General features: G+C 51.9%; 1 protein-coding gene across 4 annotated transcripts in view; it reads left to right on the forward strand.

Annotated features, from left to right (window-relative positions):
• AACS (acetoacetyl-CoA synthetase) overlaps window positions 1-26,044 on the forward strand; it is an 80,249-nt gene that overhangs the window by 19,904 nt on the left and 34,301 nt on the right. For all 4 annotated transcript variants that reach the window (XM_078337719.1, XM_035258157.3, XM_035258160.3 and 1 more), the window contains 5 exons: window positions 6-119; window positions 5,029-5,126; window positions 17,817-17,931; window positions 18,111-18,192; window positions 23,306-23,453. In XM_078337719.1, the coding sequence (XP_078193845.1) occupies window positions 80-119; window positions 5,029-5,126; window positions 17,817-17,931; window positions 18,111-18,192; window positions 23,306-23,453 (483 nt within the window). In that variant the 5' untranslated portion in view covers window positions 6-79. The remainder of the gene's footprint in view (window positions 1-5; window positions 120-5,028; window positions 5,127-17,816; window positions 17,932-18,110; window positions 18,193-23,305; window positions 23,454-26,044) is intronic.

The raw sequence follows: 26,044 nt of genomic DNA on the forward strand, positions 1-26,044 counted from the left end.
TCCAGGGGAAGGTAAAGAGGAAATTGTGAAGGTGACCTTTGAAGAGCTGAGGAGAGACGTGGCTTTGCTGGCAGCAGCAATGAGGAAAATGGGAGTGAAGAAAGGAGATCGGGTCGTTGGTAAGTATTCTGCGTGCTGGTGATGGTTTGAGAGAGGAGATCAAGCTAGAGTGGGCAGTGTGACGGTCAAGACGACTTTCGAACAAGGGGGAGTCCTGTCATATTACCTGTGGGACTTGGATTCTACATGCAAGGCAGAAAATAGATGAAGGAAAATCGCTGAAGGACCTGGCGCGGCGGCTCACGCCTGTAATCCCAGCACTTTGGGAGGCCGAGGCGGGTGGATCACAAGGTCAACGGATCGAGACCATCCTGGTCAACATGGTGAAACCCCGTCTCTACTAAAAATACAAAAAATTAGCTGGGCATGGTGGCGCGTGCCTGTAATCCCAGCTACTCGGGAGGCTGAGGCAGGAGAATTGCCTGAACCCAGGAGGCGGAGGTTGCGGTGAGCCGAGATCGCGCCATTGCACTCCAGCCTGGGTGACAAGAACGAAACTCCGTCTCAAAAAAAAAAAAAAAAAAGAAAATCGCTGAAAAATTACCCTGCTCTGTGAGGCAGGAATTCGCTTTGCTTTGTGTCCTGCTTTGTCCCAGAGCCTAAAACAGTTCTGGGAACATGAAGGGATTGATGTTCAGTGTTGGCATGCCACATTCAAACCATTCAATATCGGTTTGCCGGAAGAGTTAGCCCCGCAGCCAGGCGGGGCAGGAAAGGGCGGTCTGGGCAGCAGCTAGCGGGAGGTGTCACGGGGCCACGGGAGCTCTGTGGGGTGGAACATGGAGTGCAGGAGGTGGGGCGGTGCCCAGGTCTCATCCCAAAGGCCTCGCCCACCTTCTGCTCTGCCTTGTTTCCTGAGGTGCTGTCCCCTTCTGACCGCCCTTCAGAGCCATAAAGCAAGGGAAGTAGGAGCAAAGAGCAGGCCCCATGTGAGGACTCTTCTGGAAGGAGCTGGGGCTGGAATCTGCAGCCCATGATGTGTTGCTTGTCATCCCGCCCTGGGCCGGGCCCCTCCTTTGTTCCCTGGGGTAGCAAGTGAGGATTTCCCGCTCAGAACTACTTAGGTATTTTTCTTACAATTTTCCTTTCCCCCTGGCTTCTGGAAAAATGTAAAGGTCTGTACATGGACCTGTTCTTTGCCCCAAGCAGCTTGTTAGTGAATTGAGATGCAGGCAGTTGTGTACATGGGGATGAGCAGGTGCAGATGAGGGTGATTTATCTTCCAGTGCAGCCCTGGTGGCCACAGCTCCCAACTTCCCTCCCTTTCCCCTCCACATTATGGGACAAGGACCGCAGGAGGTGGGTGGCAGGAAAAGCCACTGGGGAGGGGCTTAGGCTTTAGAGCCTTGGTGTTTGGCACGGGTGTACCTCCCTGAGGGAACTTACTGCAAATTGCAAATTACTTTGGCAAAAATCAGCTTGTTTGCAAAGAGGCAGGAGGAGCTGGGCGGCCTCGTTGTCTACGAGTGCAGTAAACGGCTGGACCAAGAATCCTGTGCGCCTGGCCCCTCCCCTGCCCTGTCTCCTGGGGTAACAGGACGGGACATGCAGTGTCCCAGTGTGTGTCAGCTGACTAGAGAGGAATCAGGGATGGGCATGCCAGCTGCCTCCTGCCTCGACCCTTGGTGGCCTGTTCTCCTTCTGCCGTGTCCTCGGGGTTCACCCGGGTTCGTCGGGGTTGCTGTCCAAACATTACCTTCTCAGAGGCCGTACCTGGTCAGCCTTCAAAAAGTACCTCACGCTCTTCCTGTACCTGCTTTGTTTGTGGCCCTCATGGCTCACTTGACTTTTCGGGGATCCTGTGTGTGCACATGTGTCCTCGGTACTAGAGGACAGGGGCTTTCTTTTCTCCTCACAGCTGTATGTTACTTTGTAAAGGTGCCTGGCCCCAGGCAGCATCTAAGAAGTGTTTATTGAATAAACGACTGTGGGAATTGGGCTGATGATCACAGCAGGCTTTTTTTTTTTTTCTTTTTGAGACAAGGTCTCACTCTGTTGCCCAGCTGGACTGCAGTGGTGTGATCATGGCTCACTGCAGCCTCGAACCCCTGGGCTCCAAGGGACGCTCCCACCACAGTCTCTTGAGTAGCTGGGACTATGGGTGCGTGCCACCATGCCTGGCTAATTTTTGTCGTTTTGGTAGAGACAGGGTCTCGCTATGTTGCTCAACTGGTCTCAAACTCCTGGATTCCAGCGATCCTGCTGCCTTGGCCTCCTAAAGTGTTGGGATTACAGGGGTGAGCCACTGTGTCCAGCTGCAAAACAGGCATTTTTGAAGCTGAAACCGCCCTTCTTTTGGGTTCTTCTTGGTCTGATTTAATCTGTATCCTTTTTTTTTTTTTTTTTTGAGACGGAGTTTCGCTCTTGTTACCCAGGCTGGAGTGCAATGGCGCGATCTCGGCTTACCGCAACCTCCACCTCCTGGGTTCAGGCAATTCTCCTGCCTCAGCCTCCTGAGTAGCTGGGATTACAGGCACGCGCAACCATGCCCAGCTAATTTTTGTATTTTTAGTAGAGACGGGGTTTCACCATGTTGACCAGGATGGTCTCGATCTCTTGACCTCATGATCCACCCGCCTCGGCCTCCCAAAGTGCTGGGATTACAGGCTTGAGCCACCGCGCCCGGCCTAATCTGTATCCTTTTAAGGTCTTGCATAGGAATGCAAAATGTTCTAGTCTCCAGTTTTTTTCTTCCCTTCAATTCTCATTTAAAAAAATCTCCTTTTGAAGCAGACATTTCCGCGAGTGAAGGAAAGACAGAACAGGTTATATTGGGGACAGCCAGGGTTCCTCTGGGCTGTGCTTTCTTTGAGGAGATGCCTGGCTCCAGTGCCCAGGGCCCTTCAGAGTTGAGCTGGTCCCCTGTCCCGACATTTTGTGGGTCTCCGTTGGATACCAATTTGGCCTGACCACAGTTACTAGGATCTGGGACTTCGAGTTTCCCAGAAAACACTAGAAAATGATTCTGAGGATTAATGGGGTTAGGTGCTTTAGAGTCTTGGAAAGATGGAGTTAAAGCTGTGCCTTGCTGCTTTCCTTTGTCTGTGAAGTGGTCTCAGGGTTGGCATATATTGTGCTGCAGGAGATGGGCCGGCTCCTCCTCAGCTGTCGGCCGCATGAAGTCCGCTGGTTACGCAGCCTCCCCTGGGCACCGAGTCCTGCCCTGTCCCCGGGGCTGACAGTGTTGAGATGCTTCAGCTGACACTCAGCCAAGTCTCATCCTCGAAGCAAACTCGGCAAACGCCAGCCGTCTGTCAGATGCAGTGGAAACCCATGGGGTGTGACCCCTGCCCCTTGGATGCTTATGGCCCAGCCGGGGAAATGTGTGTGAATCCAGACAAACAGAAATACCCACTGCATCGGGGAGAAGGAGGGACAAAGGGAGCCGGCTGACCAGGGACCCCTGGGGAGCACCTAAGCAGTTGCACCTTGCTCTGATGAGGCCTCGGCTGTGGCCCTTCGTCTCCCGACTGCCTTCTGCTCGACTGTGCAGGTCCTTTCCTCCGGAATGTGTAGAGTGATCTGGTTGATTGATCATAGTCTCCGTGGCCATGAGGATTCCCTGCTTCTGTTGTCATGAAAGCCAGCCTGCTGGGGGGGACCCGAGGACCTCTGTCCTGTATGGGCCTTACTGTACTGCTGTACAGTCGTTCCCTCTCCTCTCTATCCATCTACCCAGCCATCCCTTAGTCCACCTGTCCATCCGTCCATCCATCAGCCCATCCATCTCCCCATCCATCATCCATCCTTCTTTTCACCTACCCATCCTCCATCTCCCCATCCATCATCCATCCTTCTTTTCACCTACCCATCCTCCATCATCCATCTTTCCATCCATTCATGTATCCTCCACGCACCATCTGCCCATTTATCCACCCATCTTCCATTTTTCATTCCTTATCCATCATTTATCCAACCATCCATCCAACTGTCTATACATTCTTTCCTCCATCTGCCCATTTACCAATCATCCATATGTCCATCCATTTATCTATCCTCCACCCATCATCTACCCATTCATCCATCCATTCTCCATCCCTCATACATCATCCATCGAACTATCCATCCATCCATCCATCCGTCTATACATTCTTCTCTCCACCTACCTATTCACCCATCATCCATCTATCCATCCATTTATCTATCCTCCATCTGGCATCCATCCATCTTCCATTCATTATCCCTCATCCATCATCCATCCATCCAGCCATCCATCCATCTTTCTTTCCTTCCATCCGTCCGTCTATATATCCATCCTTGTGTTTCCATTCGTCCTTCCATCCATCTGCCAGCCAGCAAATATCTGAGGACCCTTGCTGTGCAGAGCATGGTAGAAGGCATTTAGCAAAGCAAAGAACAGGACAGGCAAAGTCCCAGTCCTCATGTGAGAACCAGATACTAAACGATCAGTTACACAAGTGATTATTCATTTGCAGTTACAGTCAGTTTGGTGGCAAAGAAGAAATGCAGTGACCTTTGCAGGTGACTAGTTGGGGGACCTGAGTTCACAGGGTTGGGGGCAAGACGGCCATGGAGAAGGCTGCTCTGATGAGGTTCCGTTTGAGTGAAGAGCTGCAGGATGAGTGTACACTGAATGGAGGTGGCTGGTGTGCGTGGAGGAGTTTTCAGCAGATCAGACAGCTATGCAAAGGCCCTGAGGCAGGAGGCGATTAGGACAAGTGAGAAGTGGGAAGAAGGCTGCTGCAACCAGATCACAGGGAGGGATGGGGAGCAGAGGGAGGAGAGGCCACAGGGTCACTCTCATCAGAGCATGGAGAATGGATTGCAGGGGCATGGTGGGCAACAGGCAGTTCAGCTGGGTGGGGGAGGGTGGTCATGATCCTCAGGCAGTTCAGGGCCAGCCCCACCTCCCACACTGGCCCTGGCTCTCAGAGGAACCTTTTGGATGCCTGCTGCCTCCATCCCATACACCCTGAACCCAAGCTTCTTCCTGTGTCCTCTCCACAGGTTATTTACCCAACAGTGAGCACGCCGTCGAGGCGATGCTGGCCGCGGCAAGCATCGGCGCTATCTGGAGCTCCACGTCCCCAGACTTCGGTGTGAATGTGAGTCAGGGTCTGTGGCAGAGGGGGCACCCCGTGCCCTGTGAGCATCCTGGGCAGGGGCAGTATGGGCGGAATTCCCGGGACCTGGACAGCAGCGTGAGCCCAGCGGGAGGAGGTGGCGTTGCAGTGGCCTCTGGGGAGAGAAGGAGCCAGAAAGACTTGCGTCTGGTTCTTCCTTTTTTTTCCAAGATGGAGTCTTGCTCTGTCGTCCAGGCTGGAGTTCAATGGTACAATCTTGGCTCACTGCAAATTCTGCCTTCCGGGTTCAAGGGATTCTCCTGCCTCAGCTTCCTGAGTAGCTGGGATTACAGGCACCGGCCACCATGCCCTGCTAGTTTTTATATTTTTACTAGAGATATGATTTCACCATATAGGCCAGGCAGGTCTCAAACTCCCGACCTTGTGATCAGCCTGCCTCGGCCTCCCAAAATGCTAGAATTACAGGTGTGAGGCACCGCGCCCTGCCTGGTTCTTTCTTTTTTTCTTTGAGACGGAGTTTCGCTCTTGTTACCCAGGCTGGAGTGCAATGGCGTGATCTCGGCTCACCACAACCTCCGCCTCCTGGGTTCAGGCAATTCTCCTGCCTCAGCCTCCTGAGTAGCTGGGATTACAGGCACGTGCCACCGTGCCCAGCTAATTTTTTGTATTTTTAGTAGAGACGGGGTTTCACCATGTTGACCAGGATGGTCTCAATCTCTTGACCTCGTGATCTGCCTGCCTCGGCCTCCCAAAGTGCTGGGATTACAGGCGTGAGCCACCGCATCCGGCCTGGTTCTTTCTTTCAAGTAGTCCTGACGTTCCCTGCCCGCCGTGTTCTTGGAAGACCCGGCACGTGGCGGGTGCAGCAGCCAGTGTTGCTCAGGTCTAGTGAGGTCACCCCGTTGTCTTCACCTGGGAGTTAGTGGCCACATGAGGTTTGCTAAGTGTGCCTCCTCTGAGGACAGTTTTCTAGGTTTGTTCTGAAAGTCCTGCTCACAGAAGTTCCCCGGGACCTCGCTGTGCTGGTTTCTGCTGTTTCCAGCCCCTTCCTCTGGACCTGTGATTGTGTTGTGTGTGTGTGTGCACCCTGGGGGGCAGCCTCTCTGTCACCAAACTGTCCCAGGGTGTGTCCAGCTGTCCAGAGTGGCCCAGGCAGGGCCGGAAGCATGTGCTGATCCCCGCTGGGGACACCTGGCCTCTCGGTTCCTCCACGGGGCGAATGAAGCAGCTGCAGAGCAGGTCTTCCCAGGGCCCCCACGCCCCAGGCAGGGCCCTCTCCTGGCTGCAGAACCTTGGGCATCAGGGACCCTCAGGAGCCAGGAGACCCTGTTAGAGGACACATGGCATCCATGTCCCTGACTGTGCCTCCTGGTCAGCTGCATCTGTTCTGGGCCGGGCCCTGCACCGTACGTCAGTCCACAGTGGCAACTGCAGGTGTGGCCCTTTAGAGCTTAGTGGCTGGCATTGGTGTCTGTGCTTGTCCACAGGCGAGGCTGTTTGGGTGTGAGCTTAGAAACTGTGTCCACTTGGAGGCTTGCTTTTCAGTAAGGTTTTGGAGGAGGAGTCTCCTTTCTCCACACTGTGGAAGGAGAGATAAGACACAGGCCTGGAGGGGTGAGACTGGCCGGCTGTGCATCAGGCCTTGGCACTAGCCCAGCTGATGACGGAGCCCTGTTGAATTCAGGGAGGGCGTGGCCACCCTATAGATCCGCACTCGTGGCTGGATGGCTGTGCCGTGCCTTCTGGAACTTTCCTGTGTTCTTTCCCAGGCCATCTCACCCCAGGACCTCTCCAGGTCAGCAGGGACTGACCTGAGGCAGAAACTCAACCTGTGGCCTCTCCTGTCCCAGGGCCCTCTGTGGGGGCTGCCTGGGCTGCTGGGGCCAGCGGAGTTCTTGTGGGAGGGTCTGGAGGGGTGGGGTTCCTGGATGCTGTTGCCCTCAGACCCCTCAGCCGACCTTGAGCCATGCTGTCCAGGGCAGAGGGAAAGGCCCCAGGGCGACGTGGCAGGACCCCTGGGTATGCTCAAGGCCGGGCGGGCTGGCTGCCTCTGCTCCACATGGCTTCCTTGATCAGTGTCCTTGGGCAAGCGCCCTGGTGTCCCCAGAGGGAAAATGTTGACAATGTCAATGCAACTGCAGTGACCACATTAGTGTGGATTCAGGGACAGGGTGTGACCCACCAGGCAAGCCCAGTAAGCGGTAGCTACTGTTAACCAGTCAGGGGATGGGTGTGTTTTGAGTTAAACTGTGATTGTTTAACCTTTTGTAAACGGGTTGTGAGAGGCTGGGAGAGACATGTGTGGCTGGGGAATGATCATAGCTTCCCATGGCTGGAGACCCACCCCTCTGCCCCTGGAGAGGTGATGTCAGAGCTCCTGGAATCGGCCTTTGGTGTCACGTCTGGAGCCAGCGGATGGAGAGAGGGAGAGCCTCTGACTCCACGTGTCTGCAGCAGCAGGGCTGGCCCCCAGCCTGTCCCACAGCTGCTTCCAGCCTCACTGGGTCATTGTCCTATGCACATGTCACTCCCCGCTGACTCCCGTCCAGCAGGATCTGCCCGTCCTGGCAGGACCCAGGAAGGATGCATGGCTCTGTAGCAAACATGGTCTCTGGGACCTGGCCGGGATTGGTCCCGGGTTTTATGGACTCACAGCCTCCTGGAGCCGCCTCTGGAGCGGGAAGTGCTGGCCGAGCCACTGGGTGCACTAGATGGCAGCATGGCTCTGCTCACCCCGAGGCTCCCCCGGCTCCTGGGAAGAGAACAGTCCCAGGCCCTGCAGCGGTGTCTCAGGTCAGAAAATGACAGGGCCACCCCCCCTCCTGCTGAGATGCTTCTCTCTGTCCCTCATTTTGCTAGTGTCCGAGGTATAGACTCCATCCTACCAGAGACGGGGGTGTGTGTGACGTGTATTACTCACACTCGAATGAGATCCAGCCATTGGCAGGGAGTCCGGCAGTGTTTGGCGGCTTCATGGCTGGCATTATTGGGGCGTGCACCCGGCATGGGAGGCCCTGCGTGAATGCCACACGGCATAGTGCTTGGTGCCACACACACCTGGACATCCGCTATCTGAGTTGAGTAAGGACCTGGCACGGGTCAACTGCACCAAAGCCTCTGCTCACCCTTTGTTTACCATCCTTGTTCGGGGGCTAAAACTGACAGGAACGAATTCCTGGAGTTGCGGACAAATTGGGGCTGGAACTGAGCCAAGGCTGATGGGGTCTGGGCTGGTGGATGGTTCCCTGCATCGGTTTGCAGATCTCTGCTTTAAAAAGAGGTCCCGTTGGCTGGGCGCGGTGGCTCACGCCTGTAATCCCAGCACTTTGGGAGGCTGAGGCGGGTGGATCACGAGGTCAAGAGATCGAGACCATCCTGGTCAACATGGTGAAACCCCGTCTCTACTAAAAATACAAAAAATTAGCTGGGCATGGTGGCGTGTGCCTGTAATCCCAGCTACTCAGGAGGCTGGGGCAGGAGGATTGCCTGAACCCAGGAGGCGGAGGTTGTGGTGAGCCGAGATCAACGCGCCATTGCACTCCAGCCTGGGTAACGAGAGCGAAACTCCGTCTCAAAAAAAAGAGGTCCCGTTTTTAATTTCTGGCATCATCATGTTAAGCTTCAGATGGTGCCCCGTTTTCGGTTAGGGGTGCTTTTCAGAAACTGCAATGGAACGTGAATATCTTCCCTTTGGAGTCATGTTTTCTGTTACCTTGAAATCACATTTCTTTGAATCACAGAGAACATTGTAAAGGGAAATTGCCATTCTTCATTGACTTGTGGTCTACGCAGATGGAGTCCTACTGTTGTTCTTGTAGGTTCACGCACCTGCCCACTGAGAGCTCCTTGGCTGGCTGCGCTGGGTGCTGAAGGGACCCTCTGCTGCAGGGCCACAGGCCGCGGTGGGCTGGGCATCCGTCTTTCCTTGATGACACTGGCGGAATGCATTCTGGCTCCGTCACTCCCTGTGCTTTACTTCCACCCTGTTCCGGGCTCTCTCCCACCGTTGCCCACCTCCCTCTGCCCGCTCTCTGCTGGCTACCTGGGCATCTCAGGTTGCCTTACTAATGCCTTTGGGCTCGGAGGGCATCAGCAGGCTGGGGAGGTGCTCTGTTCTCCGGGTTCCCAACCTTTCCAGCCTTAGCAAGATCTCTAGGTCCTGAGTCTTTTGATGGCTTTGGGGTTTTTGTTTCACTGTTTACCTTTGAGCCTTTGCCATCTTCAGAGATGCCAGGGAAGGCCACCCTCTGATCCCTGTACATGAGAGGGCCCAGCCTGCCTTCAGGTGGCCGTGTGTGTGTGTGTGTGTGTGTGTGTGTGTGTGTAAATAGGACAGCCATTCTCGCTCACTCTGAGTGGCTGTCAGCCTGATTGAACACAGGCTGTTGGTTTCAATGCTTGATTGGTTGCTAAGCACCGTATTCGGGTCAGACACATGTTCATGGGTGTGTTTGTTTTGTTGCAACATGAAAGCCCAGCTCTCCTGGGCCAGAACAGGCTGACAGCTGGTTTCGATGCTCAAGATCTTGACCCCTGCTTGTCCAGCCAGGAAAACCTCAGCAGTGGCAGAGGACTCCTCAGGCTTTTCATGGGGCTAGGGCCCAGACCTCTGATTCAGAGACACTTGTCTTTGTAGCGTGATCACTGTCACTGTGCCTGGGGTACTGTGGCATGTGAGCCCTAGATCACTGGCAGGCTTGGTTCTTTCACCCTGAGATCATTGTCACCCTGCACTGGGCTAGTTCTCTGAGATGCCAGCTTCCATGTGGAAACTGTCTGCCGACCTCCAGGGCTCTCCCTGGCTGCCTCCCTCTGTTTCCTCCCTGGCCTCGGGCTTCCTAGCAGGTCTTCCTCTGGGCCCCACCCCACCTGCCCCTGCTTCTTGAACTCTGTGTCCCCAGTTCAGAACGGCCTCTTCTCCCTCCCACCTACCTGGCGGGACCCGCTTATCCTTGACCCCTGGCTTAGGTAGGAGATGCCGCCTCCAGAGGCTTTCTGGATTTCCCCCTGTTCCTCCTGGTGCAGTCATCTGCGTTACCTCAGCACCTGAATCTGTTCCATGTCCAGTATTAGTTTTTTCTGAGTGGAGCCAGCACAGCGGTGAGGAGCGAGCACCCATGTCAGACCAGCCAGGCTGCAGCCGGGCCGTGCTTCTGGCCAGTTGCAAGGCTTCGGGCAAGTCACTCAGCCCGTTCCTACCTCATCATGGATAGGGAATGGATACTGTTGCCCCTCTCTTAGGGCTTGAAGGTCAAATTAGTGAGTGCCTCTAGCCAGCTTAGACTGGGGCTTGGCACATAGTAAGCACTCAATAAACACTCAGTATGTTTCACTGGCAATCATTTCTTCCCCACTAAACCAAGGACTCTCAGTCCATCTTAGAATCCTGGGCACAGAGAGGGCGCCAGTATAGACATGCCATTCGTGGTTTGTGTGTTCGCCACAGCAAAGATCTGGACAGGCCCCTTATCTGCGGGTGAGGGAGCTTGGCTGTCAGGAGTGTGGGGACTCACTTTGCATAAGGGGTGGCTGAGGCTGGAGGGAGCCAGGTGCTGGGATGCCTCATCCAGGACATATGGGCAGGAAAGAGAGGAGTAAGGACCATGGCCTCAAAGTAGGTCAAATCTTTTACCTTGATATTTGCGTAGAGACAGCCTCAGAAGTAAATAGAGGGACACTCGAGTCCCAGCGGGACATGAATGAGTCTGGGAGATCACTGCGTGCACTTAGGTGAGTGGACCTGCTGTCTGTCCAGGGAGGGCAGGCTCACCTGGCTGGGGTGAACTTCTGTTTGGACGCCTCGTTTCAGTGCCAGTGCCTGGGCGCTGGTCTAGAGGGTGAAGCCTTCTCTCCTGGATGCTTCTGTCCCAGTTTCCTGCCCATCAGAGGTGGTGGGGAAGGAGGAAGAGGTAGCATTCACAGTCCAGGAGGATTTGGTGCCAGGAAGGGCCATTTCTGGGCGTCCTCACTTGCCTTCTGGTGGTTTCGGGCAGGGTATGTGTTACTATCAGACCCAAGGAGGGCAGCCCTGGTGGCCTGTGGGACTGGGGTGCCACCACCTGCTTGCAGACTCATCCTGGTGCCTCTGGGCTCCTGGGGGTCGCCATTTTGGGGCTTTCTGCAGCCACCTCTGTGTAGCAGTTTAGAGTAGAAGAAGAAGAAGTAGGAAATAGTCTTTGCCCACCAAGAGTGTCACCGAGGAAGGGGTGCTGGGGGTACCCTTAAAATGGAGGATGGAGGAGGTAGACAGTGACCAAGGGCCTGCTGTCCTGAGGCCAGGGGCCAAGTCCCTGCCAACTGCATGTCCCAGGCATTTTTTTAAAAACTGGTGCTAAAGTTGGCCAATGTTTTACTTAACAGTTTTACTTTAAAAAAAAAAAAAAGGTGTTTGGGGGCAGCTCCCAGGGCGTCTCTGTAATAATGCTGAGGGACAGAGGAAGTGGCGGGAGTAGAGGGAAGCTTGGCTGGGGACTTGCAGGTGTGCGCCCTCCTCCCGGGCCCTATGCGGTAGCTGGGGTGTTCAGCTTGAGGAGGACCCCTCGTTCCTGTCATGACTTTGCTTCCATCTTTCCGTACTCCTGTCCAGTCTGCCCTGGGGTTGGGGAGCTGCCAGAAGTTCTCAAGACTGAGGGAGTCCCAGATGAGCTCACAAGTCCCCAAGGGTCCCCCATGTCAGTAACTGCCCCCACCACACCCTGCCAAGCCAGGAACCCGGGGTGCCCCACACCATTCCTCTCCCTTCCCTACAGGTGGCTGTTCTCCCTCCTCTCCACTGTCCTTCATACATTTGATTCAGTGTTTCCTCGGTTTCTCCGTGACCCCGGTGAGGCTCTGCTGTCTCTCACGTGTGCTGTTGCAGTAGCTTCACACCAGTCTTGTTTCTGCTTCTCTCCAGTATACAACTTTCTTTCTTTTTCTTTTTTTTTTGAGACAGTCTCACACTGTTGCCCAGGCTGGAGTGCAGTGGCACAATCTCCACTGCAACCTCCACCTCCCAGGTTCAAGCGATTCTCCTGCCTCAGCCTCCCGAGTAGCCAGGATTACAGGCACCCGCTGCCACGCCTGGCTAAGTTTTGTCTTTTTAGTAGAGACGGGGTTTCACCATGTTGACCGGGATGGTCTCGATCTCTTGACCTCGTGATCCACCCGCCTCGGCCTCCCAAAGTGCTGGGATTACAGACTTGAGCCACCGCGCCCGGCCTCTTTTTTTTTTTAAACTTTACTCATCTTTCTGCTATCCAGTATACACCCTTTAACAAGTGGATTTGAACCAACGTTTGCTTACGTCTCTCTCCCAGATTAAATATTCTTTAGTGGGATGGGCATGGTAGCTCACACCTGTAATCCCAGCACTTTAGGAGGCTGAAGCAGATGGATCGCTTGAGTCCATGAGTTTGAGACCAGCCTGGGCAACATGGTGAAACCCCATCTCTACAAAAAATAAATAAATTATCTGGGCACGGTGGTGCACAGCCTGATCCTGAGCCCAGGAGGTTGAGTTTGACTAAGCTGTGATCGGGCTACTGTACTCTAGCCTGGGTGACAGTGCAAGACCCTGTCTCAAAAAAAAAATCCTTCAGTGACTTTCTCATTTTATTTTGTTTTGTTTTTCTCATTACATTTTTTTTAGACGGAGTCTCACTGTCACCTAGGCTGGAGTGCAACTCCGTGATCTCGGCTCACTGTAACCTCTGCCTCCCAGGTTCAAGCGATTCTTCTGCCTCAGCCAAGTAGCTGGGACTACAGGCACGTGCCACCATGCCTGGCTAATTTTTGTATTTTTAGTAGAGATGGTGTTTCACCATGTTGGCCAGGGATCCACCTGCCTTGGCCTCCCAAAGTGTTGGGATTATAGGCGTGAGCCACCGCGTCCGGTCCCCATTACCTTTTCAAACTGTATTCCTGGGGTTTAACACCACTATTTATTTTGCCGGATTGAGTTATATGTGGCCACTTTGCCTAACTTTGGTTCGTTCTAGTGGTTTTTCTGGTGATTTTCACAGATTTTGTGTGCAGCTGTTCCCGTTGAATGCAGGGGGCAAGCTGTTTCTAGTTCCTACCCCGTTGCGTAGGTGGCGGTGTTCAGCACAGGTGCAGGTGGGCTGGGGGTGGGTGTCTTGCGTGTTCTCTTCTCACTGGATATCTTCTCATTTACCATCAAGTGTGATATGTGCTGTCAGGTGTCTGCAAGATACCTTTTGTCAGTGAGGAAGCTTGCTTCAGTTTCCAGCTGATTAAAGCTTTTTGGGTGGACAGCATGTTGCCTTTTATCAAGCTTCCAAGATAATCATGTGATTTCCCCCTTCATTAGTCCATTGCTGTAGTCAGTAACATTGGTGTATAATCTCCGTCTCTCTTTTTTTATTTTGGAGACAGAGTTTCACTTTTGTTGCCCAGGCTGGAGTGCAATGGCACAATCTTGGCTCACCTCAACCTCTGCCTCCCGGGTTCAAGCAGTTCTCATGCCTCAGCCTCCTGAGTAGCTGGGACTACAGGCATACACCGCCATGCCCAGCTAATTTTGTATTTTTAGTAGAGACAGGGTTTCACCATATTGATCAGACTGGTCTCGAACTCCCGACCTCAGGCAATCCGCCTGTCTTGGCCTCCCAAAGTGCTGGGATTACAGGCATGAGCCACTGCTCCTGGCCAGTCTCTCTCTCTCTCTCTTTTGGTTTGTATGTTTCCTGTCTCTCTGCCTTCTGTAGTGGCTTACATGGAAGGGGTGCTCTAGCTCACGGAGACTTGGTGGTGCTCCTGCAGAGCTGCCCACTCTGGTGTTTCTGTAGGAGGTAGACCTTTGTCGCTTCAGATGTTGTGCTGCTTTTTGAATAAATTTTGGTAGTTGATATTTTCTTGAGAAGTCATCCATCCTATCTGGATTTCAAAATCTATTAAACTTTTTTTTCTGAGACGGAATCTCACTCTGTTACCTAGGCTGGAGTGCAATGGCGCGATCTTGGCTCACTGCAACATCCACCTCCCAGAGATTCTCCTGCCTCAGCCTCCCGAGTAGCTGGGACTACAGGCATGTGCCACCACGACCAACTAATTTTCATGATTTTAGTAGAGATGGGGTTTCCCTATGTTGGTCAAGCTGGTCTTGAACTCCTGACCTCAGGTGATCTGCCCTCCTCGGCCTCCCAAAGTGCCAGGAGTACAGACGTGAGTCACTGAGCCTGGTCTAAACATTGTTTTCTTGCTCATGAATCTTTTATTCTATAGTTAAGTATGATTTCAGGTTTTGAGAGGCCACATGCTTCAGTTTATTCATCTGCAGTATGTGGAGGATAAGAGCACCTATGTCCAAGGTTATTTTGAGCGGTAAATGAGTGAATATTGGTGCAGCGCTTAGGGCAGCACCTGACACACAGTAGGTGTTCTGCAAAGAGTAACTGGAAATGTTAGGTTTCTTTTTTTTTGAGACGGAGTCTTGGTCTATCACCCAGGCTGGAGTGCAGTGGCGCGATCTTGACTCACTGCAACTTCCGCCATCCCGGGCTCAAGTGATTCTCCTGCCTCAGCCTTCCGAGTAGCTGGGATTACAGGCATGTACCACTATGCCCAACTAATTTTTGTATTTTTAGTGGAGGCGGGGTTTCTCCATGTTGGTCAGGCTGGTCTGGAACTCCTGACCTCAAGGGATCTGCCTGCCTTGGCCTCCCGAAGTGCTGGGATTACAGGTGTGAGCCACCTTGCCTAGCTGAAATGTTAGTTTTTTTCTTGATCAGATTTTTCAAGCAGCTTGTATTTTATTTTAAGACAGCTTCTTTTTTTTTTTTGAGACAGAGTTTTGCTCTTGTTATCCAGACTGGAGTGCAATGGCATGATCTCGGCTCACCGCAACCTCCGCCTTATGGGTTCAAGCAATTCTCCTGCCTCAGCCTCCTGAGTAGCTGGGACCACAGGTGTGCCAACATGCCCAGCTAATTTTTGTACTTTTAGTAGAGACGGAGTTTCATCTTGTTGACCAGTATGGTCTTGATCTCTTGACCTCATGATCCACCTGCCTTAGCTTCCCAAAGTGCTGGGATTATAGGTGTGAGCCACTGCGCCTGGCCGATTAAGACAGGTTCTTGCTCTGTTGCCCAGGCTAGAGTACAGTGGTGTGACCGTAGCTCACTACAGGCTCGAATTCCTGGGCTCAAGCAATCCTCCCACCTCAGCCTTCCAAGTAGCTGGGATTACAGGTGCCCTGCTAATTTAATAAAAAAATTATTTGTAGCTGTCCAAGCTTATCTCCCAAAGTGTTGGGATTACAGGCGCAAGCCACCGTGCCTGCTAAGAAGCTTATGCTATTGGTTGTTTCGGGAAAATGATTTTTGTTTTGCTGGTTAAGTCCATCATTAGCTTTAATTCCTTCCTTCTCTCTTTTCGTCTCCCTGGCTACCTCATGTTTAGTGTGGTTTCCTGAAAACATTGGAAATGGAAAACAATAACATTTGCAATCGTTTTCTTTTTGTGTTCCTGATAGATCAGTGTCCCAGGGAGTGGGAACCCTGTCCCTCTGGTTCCCTGGCATGGTGCCTGGCACCCAGCACTTGGAATAAACAAATGCTTTCTACTCCCTAGCCTTCTCTGTGAATTCAGCTTCTAGTTTGGGAAATTGGACAGCATTGACAGTAAACGCTCAATCCTAGAACTCTTAGCCCAGAGATTCTCAAAGTTTATACACCTCAGGATCATCTGGAGGGCTGGTGAGAACAGATTGCTGGGCCCCCTGCCTGGTTTCCGATTCATTAGGTCTGGGGCCCCAGGTGACGCTGACGTTGCCTGCCCAGGGGACCACACTTCGAGCTGTCCAGCCTCCCTTCCCTAACACTGCCCTGCAGAGTCAGCGCTTCTACTTCCCTGCTAAGAGTCACGGGGCGCTCTGAAAACAAATGCCAGCTATTTCTATCGGTTAATTAGTTATCCTAATGAGCTTAATTAACTTAGTCCCACGGCAGGTGGTGCTACCTGGCAGCCAGGGTGGAGGGCCCTGTCCTGTGAAGTTCTTACTCCGAGGTTCTGGGGCCACTCTGTGTGCCCTGGGGGTAGCCCAGGTGTGGGTCTGGAACTGCTTACATCAGGCTCATGTGCAAGGGAATAGTGGCCATCTGGGTGATGCCTATCCATGTTTGTGGATGGCAGACTCTTAACACAGGGCAACCTTGAGGATGGCTAGGAGGGAAGTGAATGGAAGCCCTGTCCAACAGTGCTTTAATCTGTTACTAACGTTAGTCATCTGTGAATAATTAATAATCTGGACTAACACTCAGGGAGCATCCGTGAGTGTTATGAGTTCCAGAAACAAGCTCATGCCTTCATAGGAGGAATCCCATCTTCTAGGAAAGAGATGCCCTTGGCTGGATGCAGATTCCGCTTGCAGTGCAAATGGAGACATGGGTGTGGTGATCCTGCCTTTTTTAAGATGGGGCTCGTTAACTAGTGTATGCACGTATGGGCTTGTGTGATTGGTTGGCATAAATGCACTGCTTGGAGGATTCAGGTTCCTCCTTAATGAAGATTCCAAGAGAACCAAAACATGGGACCACTGTGCTTTGCTGTCATTGCCTCTTAGGAAGATGGGTCTTCCTTTGTATACCCAAGTGGAGCTGTGCTAACAGGCTCTTTCTGTAAGGCGGGAAATCTTTCTGGCAGTGCAAACATACACTCTGTAGTCTTCCTATTTCAGTATATGTCTATAAATACTTCTGGTATTCCTTTCTTTTTTTTTGGAGATGGAGGTTTGCTCTTGTTGCCCAGGCTGGAGTGCAATGGCCCAATTTCAGCTCGCTGCAACCTCCACCTCCCAGGGTCAAGTGATTCTTCTGCTTCAGCCTCTGACTAGCTGGGGTTACAGGTGCCTGCCACCACCATGCTCAGCTAATTTTAAATTTTTAGTAGAGACAGGGTTTCACCATGTTGGCCAGGCTGGTCTCAAACTCCTGACCTCAGGTGATCCACCTGCCTCGGCCTCCCAAAGTGCTGGGATGACAGGCATGAGCCGCCGTGCCCGGCCACTTTTGGTATTGCTTGGTATTTATGCCTTCCTTGGCATGGTGGTGGTTTCTCAGATACAAGTTGTGCTTTGATCAACATTTTTTTTTTTTTAAACAGAGTCTTACTCTGTCGCCCAGGTTGGAGTGCAGTGGCTGGCTTGATCTTGGCTCACTGCAACCTCTGCCTCCCGGGTTCAAGTGATTCTCCTGCTTCAGCCTCCCAAGTAGCTGGGATTACAGGTACATGCCACCACACCTGGCTAATTTTTGTATTTTTAATAGAGATGGGGTTTTACCACATTGGCCAGGCTGGTCTTGAACTTCTGACCTCGAGTGATCCACCTGCCTCGGACTCCCAAAGTGCTGGGATTACAGGTGTGAGACACTGTGGCTGGCCTCATCAACTTTCTTTATTGGCCATGGGTGCTGGGACACAGTGGCCTGGTCATGCACTGATGCTGCTGCTCTTTGTCTCCCATGAAATGTAGTGGTCCTGTTGGCTACTGAAGGTTTTTGCCGTTTTGTTATATTAGAGACAGGGTCTCACTCTGTGCCCAGGCTGGAATGCAGTGGTGCAAGCATAGCTCACTCCAGCCTTGAACTCTCGGGCTCAAGCAAGCCTCCCACCTCAGCCTCCAGAGTAGCTGGGACTACAGGCGCCCACCACCATGCCTACTGGTTTTTGCCTTTTGGATGATCAGTGATGACTTTTTCCTCCTGCTTTTAGGGTGTGCTGGACCGGTTTTCTCAAATTCAGCCGAAGCTCATCTTCTCTGTGGAGGCTGTTGTCTATAACGGCAAAGAGCACAACCACATGGAAAAGCTGCAGCAGGTGGTTAAAGGTGCGTGGCCCTTCCGGCTCCCAGCTGGTGTGGCTGTGTGTGCGCATTCACAGGAGTCTCCCCGGTGTCAACCTGGGTAGTCTCTGCCCTAGATTGTGTTATATTTTGTGGAAAAAAAGAATCAGCAGCTAAGCATCTTTTTCCTGTACCCTTGTGTTTTCTCTTCCTGCTCCTTTCAGGCCTCCCAGACTTGAAGAAAGTAGTGGTGATTCCTTACGTGTCCTCCAGAGAGAAAATAGACATTTCGAAGATTCCAAACAGGTAATGCACCGCATTCTGACCCACAGGTCTGCGTGGAACCCACTGGACCTCCTGCAGGGAAGTAGGTCTCTGGATCTTTCCACTTGGGGTCACTCAGAGCATTTTAGAAGTGGAGGAGGTCTTAGTTAAAAGCATCATTTTGTAGATGAGGCACCTGAGGCCCCAGGGTGAGTCCCCCAGGGCCACACAGTGAATGAATGGCGGAAGAGAGAAGGTCCCAGGAACCCTCACTCTACCGATCTGGTGTCCCTTTATGTAGGGGGCTCTGATGGGGCCAAGCCCACCTTCCCAGATTAGCCACAGAAATTCTGCATTAGAATTCACGTGTACATGTATGTGCACATGTGGCTGTATGCACTGCACACACGTGCACATGACACAGGGCACATGCATATCTACAGGTGCATTTATACATATGCACAGGTGCACATGCATGAGCACATGTATATATATGACTATGGAAACATGAGCACACATACATGTATTTTTCACCCCCCCACCTTTTTTTTTGAGACAGAATCTTGCTTTTGTTGCCCAGGCTGGAGTACAGTGGCACAGTCCTGACTCGCTGCAACCTTTGTCTTCTGGGTTCAAGCGATTGTCTTGCCTCAGCCTCCCAAGTAGCTGGGATTACAGGTGCCTGCTACCACGCCTGGCTAACTTATGTATTTTTTTTTTTTTTTTTTTTGAGACGGAGTTTCGCTCTTGTTACCCAGGCTGGAGTGCAATGGTGCGATCTCGGCTCACTGCAACCTCTGCCTCCTGGGTTCAGGCAATTCTCCTGCCTCAGCCTCCTGAGTAGCTGGGATTACAGGCATGCGCCACCGTGCCTAGCTAGTTTTTTTTGTATTTTTAATAGAGACAGGGTTTCACCATGTTGACCAGGATGGTCTCGATCTGTTGACCTCGTGATCCACCCGCCTCGGCCTCCCAAAGTGCTGGGATTACAGGCGTGAGCCACTGCGCCTGGTCCACTTTTGTATTTTTAGTAGAGACAGGGTTTCCCCATGTTGGCCAGGCTGGTCTCAGACTCCTGACCTCAGGTGATCCGCCTGCCTCGGCCTCTCAAAGTGCTGGGATTACCGGCGTGAGCCACTGTGCCCGGCCTAATTTTTCACCTTTTAGGGCATGCATGTGCTCCCCATTGCTAATGATGTCTTCCTTGGTTTTTCTGACATTTATAAAAGAATAAACCACATTCTACGTACCAAGTAGAATTGTAAAAATCTTAATTTTGAATAGAGATTAAGGGAATGGATTATAGTTTAGTCAAAATTGAATTTGTCCCTAAGTTCTTGGAGTTACTTCCTTTAATTTTTCTTGAAGCAGCTGTTGGGGAAGGTCTGAGTGCAGGCCTTTCCCCTCTCAGGGTAAGCTTTTCCTTGAGCCTTGGGTCTGGGCTGCTGGAAGGCACCTCGTGTGTGGCTCCTTGAGGCCTGGTGAGGAGGGGCTGCACAGACATGGCAGGTGTCCTCATACCAGCTATGGGAGCAGAGGTGGAAGACAGGAGGAGATGGCGGAGGCCTTTTTGTTCCAGCGAGCGGTGGTTGGTGCATGGCTTATCACCATTTTTCAGGTTGTTCACAGGGAGCCGAGAGGTACAAAGCATGTGATGTGTCCTGTCCTCCGGGAGTTGCAGTCCAGTTGGAGAGGCAAGACCCATCTGCAGGGAGGGTGAGCTGTGAACAGTAGGAGTGGGAGGGACAGGATGTGCCCAGGAGTTGGGAGCAGGGCCTGGTTGCCTCTCTGTAGGGTCTGGGGAGGTGGCATCTGTGGGTAGCTTTTAGGTGTGAGCAGGGTGTGGGTACAGCTATGTGTGCTGGGCACATTCCAGAGGCTGAAGGGTGCTGCATGCAGCATGGCGCCTTGGAAAATGCGGCAGTCTCAGATCCAGCTTGTCAGGTTCAGCTCCCAGCTGTGCGACCCTGTGCAAGTAACCTCTCTGAGCCTTGTTTCTCCACCTGTAAAGTAAAGATGAGATGGCACCTGTATTAGGTGGTTTACTATAAAGAAATACCTGACACTGCGTCATTGATATATTTAGAGACACAGTTTCGCTCTTGTTGCCCAGGCTGGAGTGCAGTGGCGCCATGTTGGCTCACCATGACCTCCGTCTCCCGGGTTCATGCGATTCTCCTGCCTCAGCCTCCTGAGTAGCTAGGATTATAGGCATGCGCCACTATGCTCAGCTAATTTTGTATTTTTAGTAGAGATGGGGTTTCTCCATGTTGGTCAGGCTGGTCTTGAACTCCTGACCTCAGGCGATCCACCCGCCTTGGCCTCCCAATGTGCTGGCATTACAGGTGTGAGCCACTTATTTATTTATTTTTTGAGTTGGAGTTTCGCTCTTGTTGCCCAGGCTGGAGTGTAATGGTGGTGTGCACCACCATGTCTGGCTAATTTTTTTTTTTTTCTTTTTTGAGACGTAGTCTCGCTCCGTCTCCCAGGCTGGAGTGCAGTGGTGCAATCTTGGCTCACTGCATCCTCTGCCCCACAGTTGCAAACGATTCTCCTGCCTTAGCCTCCTGAGTAACTGGGATTACAGGTGTGTGCCACCACGCCTGGCTAATTTTTTTTTTGTTTTTGTTTTAGTAGAGATGGGGTTTCACCATGCTAGCCAGGCTGGTCTCAATCTCCTGACCTCGTGATCTGCCCTCTGCCTCTCAAGTGCTGGGATTACAGGCATGAGCCACTGCGCCGCCCTAATTTTGTATTTTTAGTACAGATGGGGTTTCTCCATGTTGGTCAGGCTGGTCTCCAACCCCTGACCTCAGGTGATTCGCCCACCCTGGCCTCCCAAAGTGCTGGGATTACAGGCATGAGCCCCTGTGCCCGGCCGAGACTGGGTAATTTATGAGAAAAGAGGTTTAATTGGCTCACGGTTCTGCAGGCTGTGTGAGAGGCATAGTGCCGGCATCTGCTTTTGGGGAGGTTGTATGGAGCTTGTGACCATGGTGGCAGGGAAGTGGAGCAAGCACTCTATATGGTCACAACGCAGGGAAAGCCGGAGTGGAGGAGAGAGTGGGGGCAGGGTGCCACACACTTTTCAGTGACCAGATCTCGTGTGAGCTCAGAGGGAGAACTCATCACCAAGGGGATGGTCCGAGCCGTTCACGAGGAATCCACCCACCCTCATGATGCAAACACCTCCCACCAGGCCCAAGATGCAGTATTGGGGATTACATTTCAACATGAGAGGAGGGTGGGGACCACCATCCACACTCTGTCAGCACCGTCCTCTCGGGCTGCCTGGGAGGATTAAATAAGCTGCTGCTCTACAGAGCGTGAACGGTCAGCGTGCACGTGATCCCACCGGTCCTTGTGCGGCTGCGGCGGGCTCTGCTCCCTGAAGTACCTGGGTCAGGATGGGCAGATCCTTCACAGGCAGGCTGGGTGCATGTCCCTGTGGACTGTGGGACCCTGCGGACCTTAGTAAATCACAGCCCGGTGCTGGCACCCTGGCTTTAGTTCATGCAACCTCGGCTTTAGCGCCCTAGTTGTATGGATGGAGGCTCAGAGGAAAAGCAGACAGCACTGAGAAGCTCCCCGGCGGCCCGGCTTTTATTTTCTGAATAAGATTCATCAGCAGTTGATATAAAATGAGGGCATCCGGCAGAATCGGGTTGGCCACTTCATTTAGCCTGACACAATGCAAAAGCCCCCTCTCGGCACCCCAGGGGCAGGACTCCCACTGCACTCCATCCTTTGATTGTGGATGCCACATATACACCAGAAACACACATGTGCCTGTCTGCGGAGAATTGACGGGGGGGGTGGGGAGGGAGGGGGGGGAGAGCCACCCTGTGGGCTTTTCATTCTTGGAAGAGCGATGAAGGTAATCGTTATGTACTGTGATTTATGGGCCATTTGAAAGAAAAGGCTTTTCTCTGTGTGAAGTATCCGATTAGATTGGGCACTTTATAATGAAATTCTTACAGGAGGTGGAGGTGGGATGGGATTTCATTGGCTGTAAAGTCCCACAGTGAGTAGTTTTTTCCTGACAGTCTGGAGCAGATGGCTTTGTTTATTTCTTGCTTAGAGTTGAACTATCTTGGATGCCCTTTCTAACCATGTCTTTCCCAGGAGAAACCCTTATCTTTAAAGATGCCTTCTCACGCAAGACAGCCAAATTCTTCATTTTAGGATGTATGGCGTTTGTATTTCAGAGGAATTATCCCTAGTAAATGGCTGCAGGCTGTGCATAGCCGATTCCCGCCTCCTTCCCTGAAAGAAAGTTCCATTTGTCAATTGCGTAAGGGCCAGTGTTTCGAGGTGGACGTTGCTGCTGATCTCGAAATAGAAAACCACCCTTTCCCAAGATGGCTTGTAGCGTCTGCGGAGGTTTCTGGGGCAAAAAACAAATCTGTTCCCGTCGCCCCTCTTGTGGTTCTTGGCCACCTGCAGCGATGCTGCATGTCAGCTCTGGAGGTCAGCCTGGGCATACTTCCTGGGTGACAGTCAGTAACTGGGATTACATTTATTTGTTCTTGGACGAATATTTGTGTCTTGCTGTTGTAAACCTCAGGATCTAGTAAGTTAGTGGTAACACATGTTATTTGTCTCGGGGTTTCTGTCATTGAGCTGTGGTTTGGGAAATTGCCCCCCCGCCCCCCCTGCCTCATTAATTCAGCACCACCTCCTCCCCTCCTCCCCCTTTTTCCCATGGGGAAGCATCTTAATTCAGACCCACTTGGCAAGTGGTTTGGGGCAATCACTGGAATCATCGGAAACAAAGCATTTACTAATCAGGTGATCAGCCCTCCTTCAGCAGTGTTTGTACACACCTGGCTTGTTAATTGTAAGTGATCCTTCTCCCTGGTGGTTAAGAAAACACTTAAAAGATTTTCTGAAAGACAGCCCTTGGCCCTGTCAGCAGTGCTGATTAAGCAACTTGAAACCTTCACTGGTTCAATGTGTTTCCTTCAATTAACTTCAGTCTCTGAGATCTGATATCCTCCCCTCATCCTGGAAAGTTTCCAGATCAGGCCACTGTCCCCCTGAAATCCTGGCTTTCCTGGGGTAGCAGCGGAGGGACGTGCGCAGGTGGAATCAGCGGGTCTAGCTGAGCGTTCTGGGACGTTCACGGCATGTTTCCCTGCGTTTCTGCCCACAGTGTGTTTCTGGATGACTTTCTTGCCACCGGCCCCAGCGAGCAGGCCCCACAGCTGGAGTTCGAGCAGCTGCCCTTCAGCCACCCACTGTTCATCATGTTCTCATCGGGCACCACAGGCGCGCCCAAGTGCATGGTGCATTCCGCTGGGGTAGGTCTCCTGGGAAGGCTCTGCAGGGGCCTCCCGTTGTCTGTTTGCTTCAACAGGGCCTCCCAGCTGATGATGGCAGTGCTGGAGTTGTCAAGCTGCACCCCATGGCCGAGAGTCCAGCGTGCAGCTTCTCTCCAAGTGGGGTGCAGTGTGGAGATGCGGCACTGCACCCAGGATGGTGGAGAGCTGCCACTCCAGGGGCTGGGATGGCACCTGCCACCATGATGACAGGCTTGGAGGTAGGGGGTGTGCTGGCTGAACTAGCTACATTCACTCTGCAGGTCGGGACCACCTGGGGATTGTGTACTCAACAGGTGGGCCCTGCCAGCATTTTAAAAAGAATGAATCAGAATAGATAAGAATAGGTAATATTAGCACAGTGCCAGGTGCAGTGGCTCACGCCTGTAACCCCAGCACTTTGGGAGCCAAGGTGGTCAGATTGCTCTGAGCCCAGAAGTTTGAGACCAACCTGGCTGACATGGTCAAACCCCATTTCTACTAAAAAAAAATACAAAAATTAGCTGGACATGGTGGCAGCTAACTGGGAGGCCGAGGTGGGACACTTCCTTGAATCCAGGAGGCAGAGGTCCCAGTGAGCCAAGATCATGCCACTGCGCTCCAGCTGGCAGCAGAGCCAGACCCTATCTAATAAAATAAAAATAAAATCTTAGCACAGAATAGGGGCTCATAAGAGGTATGGGTGTTGTTCTGTAAGGCTGTCCTTCACAGAGTATACATGGATGTGTGCATGTGCTGGGGGCATTGTAAAACTTACGTCTGACTGTGGGTTGTGGTAAAGAATGTGAAAGCCGCTGTTTAGGTTTTGGAGTCTAATGAACTGAGAAAGCCTCCCTGTGCTGAGTCTGTTAAGACTGCCCTAACAAATACCATGGCCTGTCAGCTTCAGCACTGAGGTGCCGCACGGATGTTCTCGTCTGAGGCCTCTCTCCTCGGCTTGTGGACGGCCGCTGCCTTGCTGTGTCCTTGCACCAGCTTTCACGTGACATCCCTGGTGTATCCAAGCATCTTCTCTTAGGACGTCAGATTGGATCTGGGCCTGCTCTGACATCCTCCTCTTAACTCAGTCCCCTTTTAAAAGCCCATTTGGTCACATTTCTGAGATACTGGGGATTAGGGCTTCAACATATGAATTTTGGGGGTACACAGTTCAGCCCATGACATGTGCTTTTATTTTTTATTTCTTATTTCACCAAAAGTCTAATTTTATTAAAGCACCTGAAATAATATGTTACTACCCCTCAATAGAATTGATATGTATAGGTTAGTGACTTTTAACTTTTTATTTATTTTTTTATTATCATTACATTTGAGATGGAGTCTTGCTCTGTCGCCCAGGCTGGAGTGCAGTCATGCTATCTTGCTCACTGCAACCTCTGCCTCCTGGGCTTACGTGATCCTCCCGCCCTAGCCTCCCACATAGCTGAGACTATAGGTGTGCACCACTATGCCCTACTAGTTTTTTTGTTTTGTTTTGTATTTTTTTTGTGTGTGTATGTGTGTGTGTGTGTGGGGTTTGTAGAGACAGGGTTTTGCCATGTTAATCAGGCTGGTCTCAAACCCCTGGGCTCATGTGATCCTGCTGCCTTGGCCTTCCGAAGTGCTGGGATTATAGGTGTGAGCCACCGTGCTTAATCAAACCTTTCATTTTTGAAAACAAAACCAAACCAAACCTAGGGAACCTATAGAAAATTTGCGAGAATACTAAGCCCCGTGATACCCTTCCGCTGGATTCTTCCGTTGTTAACATTCTCTTTTTAACATTTTTGATGTTCTTTTATTTTTAAATTTTTTAATTTTGGTAATCTCATCTTTTTTTTTTTAAGACAGGTTCTCACTTTGTTGCCCAGGCTGGAGTGCAGTGGCATGATCACAGCTCACTGCAACCTCTACCTCCTGGGCCCAAGTGATCCTCACCTCAGTCTTCCAAGTACCTAGGATCACAGGCACGTGCTACTTTTTTGTTTTTGTAGAGACGGGGTCTTGCTATGTTGCTCTGGCTGGTCATGAACTCTTGGACTCAAGCGATCCTTCTCGCCTCAGCCTCCTGAGTGCTGGAATTATAGGCAAAAGCCACTGCGCCTGATGTCAACATCCATTTTTAATGTGTCCTAAAAGGCTCTTTGCCTTCTTTCTCTGTCTCTGTGTATATTCACATCTTGCTGTTTTGCTTTTTGCTGAACCAGTTGAGTATGCTGGAGCCATAATGATCTTTCACTCTTTAATATTTCAGCAGGTATCTCCCAGGAACAAGGACATTCTCTTAGAGAGTAGCATGCTCATCAGATTCAGGCAGGTTGCTGTTGGTGCAGTGCCCTCCCCTAGTCTGCGGTCCATACTAGCAGGTCGCCGGTTTCCCTGTAGCGTCCTAGCAGTTTAGGCGGCAGTGCGTGAGTCACCAGGTCACCTGTGTGCCCTTGGATCTGGAGCAGTTCCTCGGACTTTCTTTGTTTTTTGTGACACTGACATTTTTGAAGGGCCCAGACTCCTGGTTTGGCAGATGGCTCTCTTTGGGCCTGTTTGATGTCTCATGGTTAGGTCCAGGTATGCAGCTTTGGTAGGGACACCTTGGA

This window comes from Callithrix jacchus, chromosome 9, assembly GCF_049354715.1.
Source record: "Callithrix jacchus isolate 240 chromosome 9, calJac240_pri, whole genome shotgun sequence".
Taxonomy (NCBI): Eukaryota; Metazoa; Chordata; class Mammalia; order Primates; family Cebidae; genus Callithrix; species Callithrix jacchus.